This window comes from Tenebrio molitor, chromosome 2, assembly GCF_963966145.1.
Source record: "Tenebrio molitor chromosome 2, icTenMoli1.1, whole genome shotgun sequence".
NCBI lineage: Eukaryota > Metazoa > Arthropoda > Insecta > Coleoptera > Tenebrionidae > Tenebrio > Tenebrio molitor.
This window is the reverse complement of record NC_091047.1, coordinates 5,718,735-5,734,955: the sequence shown is the minus strand read 5'-3', so window position 1 is coordinate 5,734,955 and position 16,221 is coordinate 5,718,735. Positions and strand designations below refer to the sequence as shown.

The 16,221-nt window shown below is 41.0% G+C and overlaps 1 protein-coding gene across 1 annotated transcript; it reads right to left on the bottom strand.

The window, feature by feature from the left end:
* Nucleotides 1–1,921: 1,921 nt before the first annotated feature.
* LOC138123738 (adenylate cyclase type 10-like) lies at nucleotides 1,922–9,526 on the bottom strand. Its single transcript, XM_069038529.1, has 23 exons — nucleotides 9,381–9,526; nucleotides 9,074–9,334; nucleotides 8,753–9,028; nucleotides 8,330–8,704; nucleotides 8,060–8,279; nucleotides 7,817–8,013; nucleotides 7,528–7,762; nucleotides 7,157–7,403; nucleotides 6,866–7,108; nucleotides 6,540–6,811; nucleotides 6,338–6,490; nucleotides 6,177–6,288; nucleotides 5,854–6,121; nucleotides 5,664–5,807; nucleotides 5,407–5,618; nucleotides 5,170–5,362; nucleotides 4,525–5,123; nucleotides 4,220–4,476; nucleotides 3,969–4,171; nucleotides 3,752–3,917; nucleotides 3,448–3,702; nucleotides 3,258–3,396; nucleotides 1,922–2,094 (listed from the first exon to the last, which is right to left on the bottom strand). The coding sequence occupies exons 1-23, from the start codon at nucleotides 9,391–9,393 to the stop codon at nucleotides 1,951–1,953; spliced, it is 5,184 nt and encodes a 1,727-aa protein (XP_068894630.1). The 5' UTR covers nucleotides 9,394–9,526; the 3' UTR covers nucleotides 1,922–1,950.
* Between the last annotated feature and the right edge of the window lie 6,695 nt (nucleotides 9,527–16,221).

Sequence of the window (16,221 nt, the reverse complement as noted above, 5' to 3'; positions counted from 1 at the left end):
CTTCTGGAATTTCCGCGTTTTTTCTGGCTAGACAGCCTCAGGACGTCCTCCTACATCGTTTCCCACCAGTCAAACCTTGTGCAAATGAAAATTTTCCTTACCCTTTAGTTATACTAAGACTTGGCGCGACCTTGACGCGACCTTGAAATACAACAAGAGATTAAAAAAAGGCATTTGCACAAGATTTCAATGGTGGGACACGATCTAGGAGGACCCTCTGAGGCTGTCTAGCCAGAAAAAACGCGAAAATTCCAGAAGTAGTTAAAGTGAACAATTACCCCAATTTTTTTTTCCAGATAGGTATCTGATATTACCGCCTACAGAATTATCCAATCACACCTGAGAGGCGAAATCCTTCAAGATGCCAAACCTGGCGCCAGTCCTTTGATTTTGTAAATTCCTTGTTCATTGATTAAAATTCTTTGAGTTTCCCTTGGGTTTTACCTTCCACCTTCCAGCAGGAACACTAACCACGACAGATAACCACGCTAAAAACCACTCACTCACATTTGTAGTGGTAGGGCTCGCAGGCGTAAAATTTTTAGATTTCCATTGACATTTATATTAAATTAATTAAGAATGCACGATGCGTCGACGAGATAAATAATTGCTAAATGTGTAGTTAGATCATTGATTTATCAATTTATCATACTTATTTTGACAGTGATTTGCTTTGACGTTTTAGGAACTAGAAAATGTCAAAATTTCAAATTTCTCACTAAAAGCCGTTTTACAACCAACCAAACCTGTTACACATTGCTAAATTTTAGAAAAAAATCCAACAGGTGGTGTTTCAATAGAAATGGCAGAGCCTATAGTTACCAACATAGTATGAAAAAATATTGACCTAGGGTTTTTTAAATTTTACCAATCTAAAGCAACAGGTTTTTTGATTTTTGAATGGACTTTATATTCTACTTCGTTCTATAGAGTTTTTGACAAAAAGAGTAAAAGAGAGATAAATTATATTATAAGTGAAAAGGAAAAAGAGAAAAGAATTATAGCGAAGTTCGATAAACAAGAGAAAAAGGGAAAGAAGGTAAAAAAGAACAAAAAAAGATGAAAGGCTAGATCCCCTACCATCAAATATGTTCCTGATTGCTTAGTTTATGCTTTGGTATTTAGTTAAGTGTTCTTTATTTCAAAATACAAAATACCAGTACTCTGGACTTGGTTTTTGAAGTGAAAACTTCATGCGACACGCTAAATCGTCACTCTCAAATCGTCAGACTCGGACCGTACTTCTTTAGGAGTTTAAGCGCACCACACTGGGCAGTGAATTAGTTTGATGCGACACGCTAAAATCGTCACGCTCAAATCGTCAGGCTCGGGCCATCAGGCTTAGACCGTACTTCCTTAGGCGCACCACACTCAGGCTCATTCGAGTGTGTTCGAGTTTAGCCGAGCGAACGAGTTGGTATTGTTTTAATGTCGTGTCAAATTAAAACATCCGGTCAGTGCCAATTGCGAAACAAAAAAACATCAATATTTTTCAATCGTTTCATTGCCAACACACTCAGTCATTGTTGATCACGCTGTATATTACTTACAATCAATTACGAACGTCATTAGAAGTTTCCACTTCTGTCGTGCGGTCTTTTTTTATTTATAATCCTTTTCTTTTCTAGTCTGTTAAATATTCCAAAATAAAATTTTATTTTGAATCAGCACAACATGAACTAAAATTTAAAAATAGCAAATCAAAGTGTGAAAGGAGAAATCAGGAGATTCTCTAGAGAAGAGAGGAATTAAAAAAAAACTGATATGAGAAGTAAGAAGAATCAGCAAGAAATAAAGTGTGGTTTAAAGTATTGAAAGAAACGAGAAGGAAAGAGCCAGAAAGTTACAAAAAAAGAAATAAGATGGTAAAAAATAAATTCTCTGTGAAGGTCAAGATTATGTAGACAACTCAAGAAAACACTTTTTGTCTTTTTGGAAATTTCTTAATTGTTAAATGTACAGTGGCGTAGGGAAAGTAAAGTATCCTATTCTTCCGGCAGTGATTTCAAGGTCCTGAAAATCAAGGAGGCTGTCTGGTTCCGAATGTTCCTTCCAGAAGTCGATAGCAATGGCTGGCAAAGTTTTAGTCCAAGCCTAAAAATATGTCACAACTATAGCTGCAGTGTATACAGGGTGACTAAAAATGGATCTGCAAAATTTTAACCACGAGCTATTGGCTTCATGTAGAACTCGGAAAAAATATTTAAAAAATTCTGTCAAAAAATAAAATGACATTTAATTTTTGAGGTAGAATTTTTTTTAATTGCTTCTTCTACGTTGTCCCACAACCTCGTAGGTAAAATTTCGGTACATTTTAAAAATACACCCTTGTATAAACTATTTTATAAAATGTACACCAATGCGGTTTTCTTGGTTTAAAGCATATTTCCTAGAGGCATTGGCGTACATTTTATAAAATATGATATAGAAGGGTGTGTTTTTAATATGTGCCGAAATTTTACCTACGAGATGGTGGGTCAACGTAGAACACTAAAAGCAATGAAAAAAATCGTACCTCAAAAATTAAATGTCATTTTATTTTTTGACATAAAATTTTTTAAATATTTTTCCCGAGTTCTACATGAAGCTAGTAGCTCGTGGTTAAAATTTTGCAGATCCATTCTGGGTCACCCTGTATACATATATACCGGGTGTAGAATGGATTTTGGTACATAGGCACTTTACGTGTAAAAGTAAAAATCCTCGGATATTGGCTCCCCTAATCATTTTAGAGCAAAGCCTTAAATACAAAAGTTATAGAGTTTTAAAAATGGTTTCCAATTCTTACTTTTTTTGTTTTTTAACATCTTCCGGAAGTACACAATAATGGAAAAAAGAATTGAAGAATTTGTCAAAATAGCGATAGCAGTGAAGTGTAACCGAGGTGAAAATCGAACTCGTTGCGTTTTGTCAAAAAATGCATTTTATTGCTGTCGGAAGTCATGGCAATTACTATTTTATCGATAAATTTTTCATATTTAATTTTTCTTGTCTAACAGAACCAGAAGGTGTTAGAAAATAATTAGAAAAGGATTTAGATACAATTTTTTTTACTCTACAAGTTTTGTATTTAATGTTTTGTTGGAAAATAATTAGGGGAGCCAATATCCGGGGATTTTTACTATTACACGTAAAGTGCCTATGTACCAAAATCCATTCTACACCCTGTATAAATTACAGAAATGATACCGGTGTAGTCTAACTCTGTTAGACATGACCCCTACTAGATGATTTTTTGCACCTCATTCCCCACTTACTTTCAACGAGTGTTCAATCCAGCCGAGTTCTAACGTATTCCCAAATTTTTCCGCACACTTCCTTGCTTTTTTCAACAAGTCTTTGACTTTAGAGTCATGTCCTTTGACATACTTGAAATACGCTTTCAAATGGTAGAACCTTAAATCCGCCACACTTAAATTTCAATCGATCAAAAAACACAAAACCCACCTGGGCAAAATCATCCTTGTGGTTCTCGCAGCCTTTTCAATTGCCGTGAACAAAAACTTAATCTCGTACTCGGCCCTGAGAACTGCCTCGATGTTGCGCTTGTCCAGTTTATTCACCAGAAACACGATCAATCCCTCCAACAAGTACAAAGCTGTGATTTTGTTGGCAAGAGAGTCGTTTTCTGTAAGGACCAAGAAGTTTCCAGTCTTGAGACACCAGAGAGACGCCGCCTCCCACTTCTCGTTTCTCACGCACCTACGATACGGTGGTACTGATTGATACCCTTGAAAGACGAACCTCTTACCATAACCACATCACGGTATAAAATCGCTTTCTGGCGTCGGGGTCTCTGATGGTTACCCAGCGCTCACCTTCCACTTGGTAAAAGTACTCGCACGAGTGGTACGAAACCACGGAATATCCAGTCTCCAGTTGCAGACCAATACACAACGAGAAGTACCACACCTTTCCTTTAATTGCAAACGATCTAGTTTACGACTCGAGTGATCAAAATGTTTCACCTGAGCTGTCCGAATCCTCTTCGGCAAAGTACTCCAAGTCTTGGAGGATCGAGTAAGCGTTAGCAAAGTGTTTTCCTACCAGGAGGCTCTGAAGCAAGAGCGGAAGCAGAGGAAGTATGATTTTAACAGCGCGGATAGAAGTGCATAACCTCAAAACGATGTAACCCATCTGGATGGCCTTCTCCATTTCTGAACGGAACAACCTGGACGAACAGATTTCACAACATTTGTCGTTTTGGAAGAGTTTTTACCTGGAGCAAAAAATGACTCCGTACAATCTAGCAACACACTGAAGATCTTCAGCATCGAGGGCGTCTCTCTTCAGATGGCACAGTCGCAACGAGTGCACCTCTAGAGCCGTGCACAAGCCCCACTTTTGTGAATGTTGCGCCACAAGAATCATATTGGCATTGGTCTTGCAGATTATCTGGAAATCACTGAAAGAGCTGTAGGATTTGGCCAAGGCCCAAGTCGCAGCCAACTCGGCGTTCTTCCACTGCTTTTTAATCTAAAACAACTGACTCGCAAACGTTTCTCGACCTCTTTCCTCACCTACAATGTACAACGTGCAGAGATACGACAAACACTCGGCGAGGTTGTTGGCAAAAACTGTCTCCCAGTGGTTCAGGTGCTTCATCAGGGTGTTGGGAAAGACGTAGAGTCCAAACAGTTGCTTGAAATTGAACGCGCACGTCTTCATCCTCCTGGGAAACCCTCTGGGGAAGGTTAACCCGTACTCGCGCAAGGACCTGTGGAGGCTCCGCATGGCATCTTCGAAATGTCCCTGTTCCATCCTGCAGAAGCCCTGCAGAGTGTAGATCTTGCCGCGGGTGAGCGACGCCTTCCAAGGCAGTTCCGCCTTGTTCTTCAGCTTGTACTTCAGCTGCCCCAAGGCTTCGCTCAAGATTCTCAAGGCGAGAGGAATGTTGCGAGAGACGATACAAACGTACGCGTATTCCAGCATCGCTTCGATCAGCTTGTTCAACTCGCTCGCGCCCAGGCAGTGCTCCATCAGTTGCGCGTAAGTGGTACTCAAGATCAGCTGGCACTGGCAGTCGGTGAAGTCTTCGGTCGAGAACGCCCGCGCCAGAGAGAAACTGTTTTTCAGTTTGTTGATGATGGAGATTCCTAAACAGGCTCGATACGCTTTCTCGCCTACAACTCAAGGGTGAGATTTCGCCTGGAAAAGAGTACCTCCAACCCTTGTTCTCCCCGTAGATCTGGCTGGGGTACGAAGCGATGGACTTGTCGTCGTACATTCCTCTCTTCCGACCTCCGCCGCTGGACTGCTGGGACATGCTGTGGCTTGAAGTCTTGCGACTCACGCTGATCGTCTCGTAGGAAGTCATCTCGGAGGAGGTCGCCTTCGCCTTGTCTCTGGCCCTCAAGAAGTTCTGCCAAACCGTGATTACAACCCCAAAACAGGACTATCACAAACCTTGTCGTGCTTGGCGCCCAAGATGTGGTCGAAGTACCCGTTCCCGCACGACTTGCACTTGCGAGTTTCCCTCTCGAGGTACCTGATCGCCCTCTGGTGGAACTCCTTCTTCTGGTTGTCGGTCAACAAGTTGTAAGTGATCTCGCGGAACAACGACGACCGGAACTGCAAGTACCCGCAAGAGGCGTACCGAGGCAGGTCGGCGCAATTCTCTGAAAGTACTCAGTCAGTACCGGGACAGCTGTGACCGCACCTACCGTCAATCTTGATGCCTTTGCACTGACACACCAAGTACTCTTCGTTCGGATTGATCAGTCTCTCCCTGTAGATGCTCATACCTCCCTCGAGGAAGTCACCTTTGGCGCAGCTGAGCACTCTGATTTCGAAGAGTTTCTTGACGGCTGCGGAACAACAGTTAGATGTGAAGGTGACGTGAGGTGAGCGCACCCAGAGCTGCTTTTCTTGGCGATGTCGCCGACATCACGTACAACAACATGTCTCTGAGGAACTGGTCGCCCAAGATGGCGCTACACTTCACCAACAGCTGCTCGAAGAAGTTGAGCGAATCGAAGGTTTTTAGAATGATGGCGTCCACCGACAGCTCTGCTTCTTCGTCTCCGACGTGGAAATTGGGGGAGATCACGCAGACCGGTACTGTCCCCCCTCTGGACATGTCTTCCATTTGTTCTCTGATGGTGACGTTCAAGTAGCTGTCCTGGTGAGCAAAAGCGTTACGAAAAGTAAGCAAGACAGTGCTTGGTACTCAGTACTCGACAGCTGTCGATGTATCTTTTCCAGTCGTCTTGTTCCACCATCGAATCCATAGACCTCCTCCTCTCCTCCATTATGTGTTGCCACTTGATACTTTCTTCCCTCGTGATCCTGCAACTCCCAAATTGGAAAAAAAGTTTGCAGGATAGAATCCAGAGACCTCGCCATCATGTAAAGAGGAGGACAGACCAAGCCGAGGTCGTTGATCTGTGTCAGATTAGCTTCTATGATGTACAGTCCCCCATCTTGCAACAAACTTATCAGGAAGCTCTCGATCCACCCTGGATTGCCATTACTCCTAGTCTGGATGGCGCTACAAATCGTCGAATGAAATCCCTTCTGGACAACCCCCCCCAACTCACTTTTCCAGCTCTGGAGACAAACCGTACACGTCCAACATCTGACAAGCAATAGCTCCCAAGTACCACCGTTCTATCGCCTTCAGATGTACCACTTTGACCCTTGCGTCTTGCATAACTTTTATAGAATGGACCGATTTCAGAAGCTTGTCCCGTCCCATGGTAGTGACCACCAGAACGTACCTGATTTCAAAAAGAGTGTCCAAAAGCTCCCACGATTCGTCGTCCATGAACTCGCAATCGTCGATTGCAAGGACCCACATTTTGACGAAGCACTACGGAACAATGCGTCAGTAAAAGTATTTTGGGGCAAAAATCTTGCGTCGTACGGCGTAACACAACTGTTTGATCATCTTCCTCAAAGCCAGCTTCCTCTCGCTCTCGCTCAGGGACAGATACAACTCGGACTTCTTAAAGTTGACCCCGAACATGTTGTTCAAGACGCAAAGCAAATCCGGAACTTGTATCTTCCTCAGCAACGTCAAGATCTTCTGTTCTTTCTCTTTGATCGACGACTCTGTTGTCAGCGAGAGAGGCTGACTGAAGATCAGTCTCATGGTCTGGTACGGTATCTTGAAGCAAAATCTTCTTTGGGTGATTCCAACAACAACAACGATTACCTTTCGATCCCTTTCGGTTAAGATGAAACTGTTGACCGCCACATTCGCCGGAGTTACGTAGACGATTTCGTCCAAGATGCGCGTTTTCCCCTGACGAGCTTCGCCTTTTATCAGCATCATCTTGTACTGTTGCTCGTTGATGCTCGAGGCGCGAAGGCAGTGGTGCAGGATGCGTTCGTACATCTTCAGTTTTTCCGTTCGGCCCAACATGGGACACGCGTTTATCCTCCTGATTTTGTCATGGTCTCTAGATCCAACAAAACAATGAGTCATTTAAAGCAAAACTACATCAATCCGAGGAGTTTTGCGTCTATGGACTTGCCTCCATAGACGCTTATTAACTCTATTAACTAAGAAAACAATCTGTTTACGTCTCAGCTTCTCTGAATTCGTAGACGGGCCCAGCATGGGATATCCCCTTGAGAGCTTTATGCTCTTGCAGAATAAAATGCCGCGCTTCTAGTTTGCTGTGCAAGAAGGTTTCTCTGTCGCAGGTCACCTTGTTCTTATAGGCTACCATCAATCGTGCAGCTTTATTCACAATGAGACTAATAACAGTATACTCCCGCCGAAGAGTGTGACCAAAAACTCCACAATAAGTTTTGCCTGTAAGCAATCCCCTTCAAATCTTTCCCAACAACTTTCTCGATTTTGCAGCACCTGTGGTGACTCCAATCGAAGTCGACAGGACTCCCGTCAATTTGTTAATTTCATCATGACATTCTCTGGCACACTTCAAGGCCACTTGACACTCCAACTCGTGCTTGAGACCACGCAGCCCAAAAATCACCACAAACATGAGATCTTTGTCAAAGAGCGAGACCTTGTTGACGCAGCCCTTCATCTTGTCAACTATGCTGCAACACCGGTTTAAAAAGAGTCGACTGTCGAGGTGGAAAGAACCTGCAAACGGTCTTGTACGTATGGTCGGCCAGAATGACAGTCTCCTCTGTCTGGAGCTTGAAGGAGATCACGTTGATGAAAACGATCACAGCTTGCCTCATCTCGGTCAAATACTCAAAGGGTTCGTCCATGTCGATGCTCTTCATCACAGGAGTGATGATGAATCTCCTCAGAGGTTCTTTGATCTTGAGTCTGGCAGCCAGATTCACTGCTGGTCTCACTGCAAACATCTGCAGATTAGTCTGGTTGCGATCTGGACATCTGACTCACAAGAAAACTCATCGAAGCCGCCATCTTGCGTCGTCATGTCACTCCCGGGGTCGCTTTCTGAGGACTCGTCGTAGATGCTTCCGTCATCTAAGAGGATTTGTGGTTTCTGCTGGCGTACGTTTTTCTGCACGCTTCGCCAGTTCGGACCCACACCGAGGAGTTTGATGTGGATGTTGTCCGGCATCTCCTTGAAGAGGTAGTCGTTGGTGTTGACGTAGTGCCATGCGGCTGGCGCCACCACTATGTCGCCAGCGCTGCTGATGCTCTCGGCGGCTTTCACGTCCCATATGGGCTTCCCCACCACCACGTAATGGGACGTGGTCTTGTTGCCGATCAGTGCGAACGTGACCAAACCCGCAGATATCGCCAGTTTCACTTCAACCCACTCTTAGAGTATCGGGAAATAAAAGGAAAGTGGAGTACCTCTGATCACGACCCCTACATCTGTCAGGTACGAGCCGTAGTTCTTCTGGATGACCAGAGCGCTGTCCATGGCTTCGTGGACGACGTCGCACATGGTGTCGGATTCTGTTTGTTTGAACATGGCGAGGAAAGCATCACCGGAAAACTTCAACACGTCGCCGTTGTGTCCCAAGACTTCTTGCACCATAGAGCCCAGGTACTTGTTCAGTACTTGGGTCATCCGCGACGGGCCCGAGATGCCAGTCTTGGTGTATTTTTCGCACAGTTCGGTGAAACCTGAAGAGGTGGAGTAGAGCAGCACTGGGTCCTTGATGTCGTTACCTGAGACGTCACCGAAGAGGAAACAGGCGTCGTACTGTCTGTGGCTGTAGTCGTCTACGTTGTAGATGACTTCGTCGGGGACAAGAGACGCCATCACCTTGGTCTGACGGTCGCCGATGGAAGAGTCCACTAAGCTCTTGGACTTCGGTGGAAATTGGGTGCGGCTGACGGAGCGTCTGTCCTTCCACAGCTCCGAGTCGGATTCTCTGTAGGCGCTGGTCCGCATGGCCCAGATGTATTCCTCTTGCCCCATCTGATTCACTACATCTTTTGTAGTAGGAAAGATTTTTGGTTTGAGACAACTCACGTCCTTCCATCATCTTGGCGGATTTTTTTAGGAATCCAGTAAAGAAAAATGTGAAAAATAGTGCCAAATAAAGCGGCAAAAGAATCAAAATGACATTTGACGCAAAAATTTTGAAACAAACAAGGATTCAGGTTCATGGCTGGGTCGGATACAAATATCTAGAGTAGCTCAAGGTTGGTAGAACTGACTAATTTGTATTAGGTTGCCTCGTTGAAAATTGCGGGCCGGGGGGAAAAGAAACTCGTGACGTATAGAATAGAACCCAAGGTTTATAAGCTCCGTGGGGTTTATTGGGTGGTTTTTTGCGTTTTATTCCACTGAGGGAACACCTAATGCGTGATCGACAGACTCTGTAGTAAAAGTTTAGTGTATTATGACGTCACGAGTAACTTTTGCGGGGGGAAAAAATTCAATCTATTGTTTTAAATGGCAACGAGGCAACCTAATATACAAATTAGTCAGTTCTACCAATCTTGGAGTAGCTACTGCTTAGAGACATCTATGGATGTCCAGGACGCGGCATCTATGGAGGTTAAGGTTGAGACGTCTATGAATCTCAAGGACGTTGCGTTTCGTTCGTTTGTTAGACAACAAAGAATGTTTTATTTCGTTCTTTGGACTGAGTAATTGAAATGATTGTCAGATAAGAAGAAAACATTATGTTTTACTGCGAATTCGATTATTTATTAAAAGAAATTACGTAGAACAAATTTTGTTCACCGTGACAACAAAAATGTTTCAAATTGTGACAGTTCGAAAATGCTATAACTCCGAAACCACTTGTGTGACGATAAATGGTTGTCATTATTTATTCTAGGTTGGTAGTACTTTTGACAGCTTGGTTTGACAGGCATTTTGACATATACATATTGTGAAATAATTATCTAAAAGAAGCGCCTACGCCTATATTATCAAACACAGTATTATGTACTTAAATTTTTATTTAATTTTACAATAGGTTTTTTTTGTTTGTTTTTTTTTCTCGATGGAAATGTTGGATGTTTGCAAATATTTTGAAAACTATAAAACAAGATTTAAGGTTTATGAGTTTAGCGATAAGATTCTACTGGCAAACTTTGATATGGATAAAAATAAATTAAAACAATTACGAGCAAAGTTTACTTTTGCTTTATAAACTTTATAAACTTAAATCTTGCTAGCTAAACTTGCAAGTTAATGCTGTCGTAGTAACAAATAAATTAATAATTTGTCTATAATAATATTATCAACATTAACAATTTTTTCTAAAATGTTGGGTGTTTTTATTTCTTTTCCTGTGGCACACTGGTCTTCTGGGATATTTTCTGAAGTTTCCTGGGAGCTGTGGACATGCTCTGATCATAAGAGAACAGATTTTATGTCACGAAAATGACAATTGAACCTGAAATGGGTCACGAAAAAAAAATTAATGCGACCAAAATAGAAAAAATAGTATATTACACTCGTTTTATAAGACACACTGTGACACTCGTTCTGTTGGAGCACTCCTCATTGCGTTCGTCGTGCCCCAACCAACGATTCGTGTCAAAATCAAGCGTCTTATAAAACTCGTACAAGAATTTACTATTTTTAAGACTTTACCCAAACGAACAGGAAAAAAGTATTTAATATTCGGCCTGGTTTGCATCACTCGGCTAACGCCTCGTGCTTCAAACGTCGGCCTGACCTGACAGCGCTACTCATATGAAAATGACTATTCCATAGTCACATCATGTCTTTTACAGTTGCAGCTACTAACTGGTTATTATCAAAATTGAACAGAAAAAAAGTAAAATCCAGAATTGATTCATTATTTAGTTTTTTCTAAAGCAATACTGCTTACGCAATAAGATCCAACATAAAATGCTAACAGGAATACATTAGGTCAAAATCGTTAAGTACATCTGTATATTTCAACACAATTCATGCGACAGTAGTATATTTTTGTACGTTTTAATATTTTACCCTCGGCCTTTATCTTTTCTTTGTATTTTAGCGCCTCATCAAATAATGAAATCATTTCATCGTGGCTTGTTTCAACATGCGAAAAGGCCATTTAATAATAATGCATATACAGCGTGTCCCAAAAATGGCGTATTAACGGTGCACTACGGTGTAGAAGAGATTACCGTAAACGCCAAAAAAATGTTAAAAAAATTCTATTGGACTTATTTTCTGATTTGGCGACAAGAGCAATCCAACGGTGCAAAATTCATTGCCATATGTGGCTTAATAAGGGAGCTATGGGCGTTTAAATGATTTTCCGAAGTGAAAATTAGATAGAAGGGGGGAGTACATGGTTTTTTTCCAAAAATTTCTTCTCCCCGATTCGAACCAAATTGCTGTCAGTTATTGTATAGGATGAGTTGAATTCAGGTATAGTAAAAGTTCCGACCATTGAACTCATTTTTTTCTGTTGGAGGCATAAATATGGATTTTTAGGTTTTTTGCGAATTTCTCTAAAACGGAAAAATCCAGGTAAATTTTTTTCGGCTCAGAAGAAGCCCCTTGACCAGAGCAATCCAACGATGCAAAATTCATTGCCATATGTGGCTTAATAAGGGAGCTATGGGCGTTTAAATGATTTTCCGAAGTGAAAATTATATAGAAGGGGGGGGGTACGTGGTTATTTTCCAAAATTTTTTTGTCGCCGATTCGAACCAAATTGCTGTCAGTTATTGTATAGGATGAGTTGAATTCAGGTATAGTAAAAGTTCCGGCCATTGAACCCATTTTTTGCTGTTGGAAGCAAAAATATGGATTTTTTGTTTTTTTGCGAATTTCTCTAAAACGGAAAAATCCAGGTAAATTTTTTTCGGCTCAGAAGAAGCGCCTTGACCAGAGCAATCCAACGATGCAAAATTCATTGCCATATGTGGCTTAATAAGGGAGCTATGGGCGTTTAAATAATTTTCCGAAGTGAAAATTATATAGAAGGGGGGTACGTGGTTATTTTCCAAAAATTTTTTGTCGCCGATTCGAACCAAATTGCTGTCAGTTATTGTATAGGATGAGTTGAATTCAGGTATAGTAAAAGTTCCGGCCATTGAACCCATTTTTTGCTGTTGGAGGCAAAAATAAGGATTTTTTGGTTTTTTGCGAATTTCTCTAAAACGGAAAAATCCAGGTAAATTTTTTTCGGCTCAGAAGAAGCGCCTTGACAAGAGCAATCCAACGGTGCAAAATTCATTGCCATATGTGGCTTAATAAGGGAGCTATGGGCGTTTAAATGATTTTCCGAAGTGAAAATTATATAGAAGGGGGGGGTACGTGGTTATTTTCCAAAAATTTTTTGTCGCCGATTCGAACCAAATTGTTGTCAGTTATTGTATAGGATGAGTTGAATTCAGGTATAGTAAAAGTTCCGGCCATTGAACCCATTTTTTGCTGTTGGAAGCAAAAATATGGATTTTTTGGTTTTTTGCGAATTTCTCTAAAACGGAAAAATCCAGGTAAATTTTTTTCGGCTCAGAAGAAGCGCCTTGACAAGAGCAATCCAACGGTGCAAAATTCATTGCCATATGTGGCTTAATAAGGGAGCTATGGGCGTTTAAATGATTTTCCGAAGTGAAAATTATATAGAAGGGTGGGGTACGTGGTTATTTTCCAAAAAAATTTTTGTCGCCGATTCGAACCAAATTGCTGTCAGTTATTGTATAGGATGAGTTGAATTCAGGTATAGTAAAAGTTCCGGCCATTGAACCCATTTTTTGCTGTTGGAGGCAAAAATATGGATTTTTTGGTTTTTTGCGAATTTCTCTAAAACGGAAAAATCCAGGTAAATTTTTTTCGGCTCAGAAGAAGCGCCTTGACAAGAGCAATCCAACGATGCAAAATTCATTGCCATATGTGGCTTAATAAGGGAGCTATGGGCGTTTAAATGATTTTCCGAAGTGAAAATTATATAGAAGGGGGGGGGTACGTGGTTATTTTCCAAAAATTTTTTGTCGCCGATTCGAACCAAATTGCTGTCTGTTATTGTATAGGATGAGTTGAATTCAGGTATAGTAAAAGTTCCGGCCATTGAACCCATTTTTTGCTGTTGGAGGCAAAAATATGGATTTTTTGGTTTTTTGCGAATTTCTCTAGATCGGAAAAATACAGGTAAATTTTTTTCGGTTCAGAAGAAGCGCCTTGACAAGAGCAATCCAACGGTGCAAAATTAATTGCCATATGTGGCTTAATAAGGGAGCTATGGGCGTGTAAATGATTTTCCGAAGTGAAAATTAGATAGAAGGGGGGAGTACATGGTTTTTTTCCAAAAATTTCTTCTCCCCGATTCGAACCAAATTGCTTTCAGTTATTGTATAGGATGAGTTGAATTCAGGTATAGTAAAAGTTCCGGCCATTGAACTCATTTTTTGCTGTGGGAGCCAAAAATACGGATTTTTTGTTTTTTTGCGAATTTCTCTAAAACGGAAAAATCCAGGTAAATTTTTTTCGGCTCAGAAGAAGCGCCTTGACAAGAGCAATCTAACGATGCAAAATTCATTGCCATATGTGGCTTAATAAGGGAGCTATGGGCGTTTAAATGATTTTCCGAAGTGAAAATTAGATAGAAGGGGGGGGGGGGTACGTGGTTATTTTCCAAAAATTTTTTGTCGCCGATTCGAACCAAATTGCCGCCAGTTATTGTATTGTATGAGTTGAATTCAGGTATAGTAAAAGTTCCGGCCATTGAACCCATTTTTTGCCTTTGGAGGCAAAAATATGGATTTTTTGGTTTTTTGCGAATTTCTCTAAAACGGAAAAATCCAGGTAAATTTTTTTCGGCTCAGAAGAAGCGCCTTGACAAGAGCAATCCAACGATGCAAAATTCATTGCCATATGTGGCTTAATAAGGGAGCTATGGGCGTTTAAATGGTTTTCCGAAGTGAAAATTAGATAGAAGGGGGGGGGGGGGGGTACGTGGTTATTTTCCAAAAATTTTTTGTCGCCGATTCGAACCAAATTGCTGCCAGTTATTGTATTGTATGAGTTGAATTCAGGTATAGTAAAAGTTCCGGCCATTGAACCCATTTTTTGCCTTTGGAGGCAAAAATATGGATTTTTTGGTTTTTTGCGAATTTCTCTAAAACGGAAAAATCCAGGTAAATTTTTTTCGGCTCAGAAGAAGCGCCTTGACAAGAGCAATCCAACGATGCAAAATTCATTGCCATATGTGGCTTAATAAGGGAGCTATGGGCGTGTAAATGATTTTCCGAAGTGAAAATTATATAGAAGGGGGGGGGTACGTGGTTATTTTCCAAAAATTTTTTGTCGCCGATTCGAACCAAATTGCTGTCAGTTATTGTATAGGATGAGTTGAATTCAGGTATAGTAAAAGTTCCGGCCATTGAACCCATTTTTTGCTGTTGGAGGCAAAAATATGGATTTTTTGGTTTTTTGCGAATTTCTCTAAAACGGAAAAATCCAGGTAAATTTTTTTTGGCTCAGAAGAAGCGCCTTGACAAGAGCAATCCAACGATGCAAAATTCATTGCCATATGTGGCTTAATAAGGGAGCTATGGGCGTTTAAATGATTTTCCGAAGTGAAAATTATATAGAAGGGGGGGGTACGTGGTTATTTTCCAAAAATTTTTTGTCGCCGATTCGAACCAAATTGCTGTCTGTTATTGTATAGGATGAGTTGAATTCAGGTATAGTAAAAGTTCCGGCCATTGAACCCATTTTTTGATGTTGGAGGCAAAAATATGGATTTTTTGGTTTTTTGCGAATTTCTCTGGATCGGAAAAATACAGGTAAATTTTTTTCGGCTCAGAAGAAGCGCCTTGACAAGAGCAATCCAACGGTGCAAAATTAATTGCCATATGTGGCTTAATAAGGGAGCTATGGGCGTGTAAATGATTTTCCGAAGTGAAAATTAGATAGAAGGGGGGAGTACATGGTTTTTTTCCAAAAATTTCTTCTCCCCGATTCGAACCAAATTGCTTTCAGTTATTGTATAGGTTGAGTTGAATTCAGGTATAGTAAAAGTTCCGGCCATTGAACTCATTTTTTGCTGTGGGAGCCAAAAATACGGATTTTTTGTTTTTTTGCGAATTTCTCTAAAACGGAAAAATCCAGGTAAATTTTTTTCGGCTCAGAAGAAGCGCCTTGACAAGAGCAATCCAACGATGCAAAATTCATTGTCATATGTGGCTTAATAAGGGAGCTATGGGCGTTTAAATGATTTTCCGAAGTGAAAATTATATAGAAGAGGTGGGGTACGTGGTTATTTTCCAAAAATTTTTTGTCGCCGATTCGAACCAAATTGCTGTCAGTTATTGTATAGGATGAGTTGAATTCAGGTATAGTAAAAGTTCCGGCCATTGAACCCATTTTTTGCTGTTGGAGGCAAAAATATGGATTTTTTGGTTTTTTGCGAATTTCTCTAAAACGGAAAAATCCAGGTAAATTTTTTTCGGCTCAGAAGAAGCGCCTTGACAAGAGCAATCTAACGATGCAAAATTCATTGCCATATGTGGCTTAATAAGAGAGCTATGGGCGTTTAAATGATTTTCCGAAGTGAAAATTATATAGAAGGGGGGGTACGTGGTTATTTTCCAAAAATTTTTTGTCGCCGATTCGAACCAAATTGCTGTCAGTTATTGTATAGGATGAGTTGAATTCAGGTATAGTAAAAGTTCCGGCCATTGAACCCATTTTTTGCTGTTGGAGGCAAAGATATGGATTTTTTGGTTTTTTGCGAATTTCTCTAAAACGGAAAAATCCAGGTAAATTTTTTTCGGCTCAGAAGAAGCGCCTTGACAAGAGCAATCCAACGATGCAAAATTCATTGCCATATGTGGCTTAATAAGGGAGCTATGGGCGTTTAAATGATTTTCCGAAGTGAAAATTATATAGAAGGGGGGGGTACGTG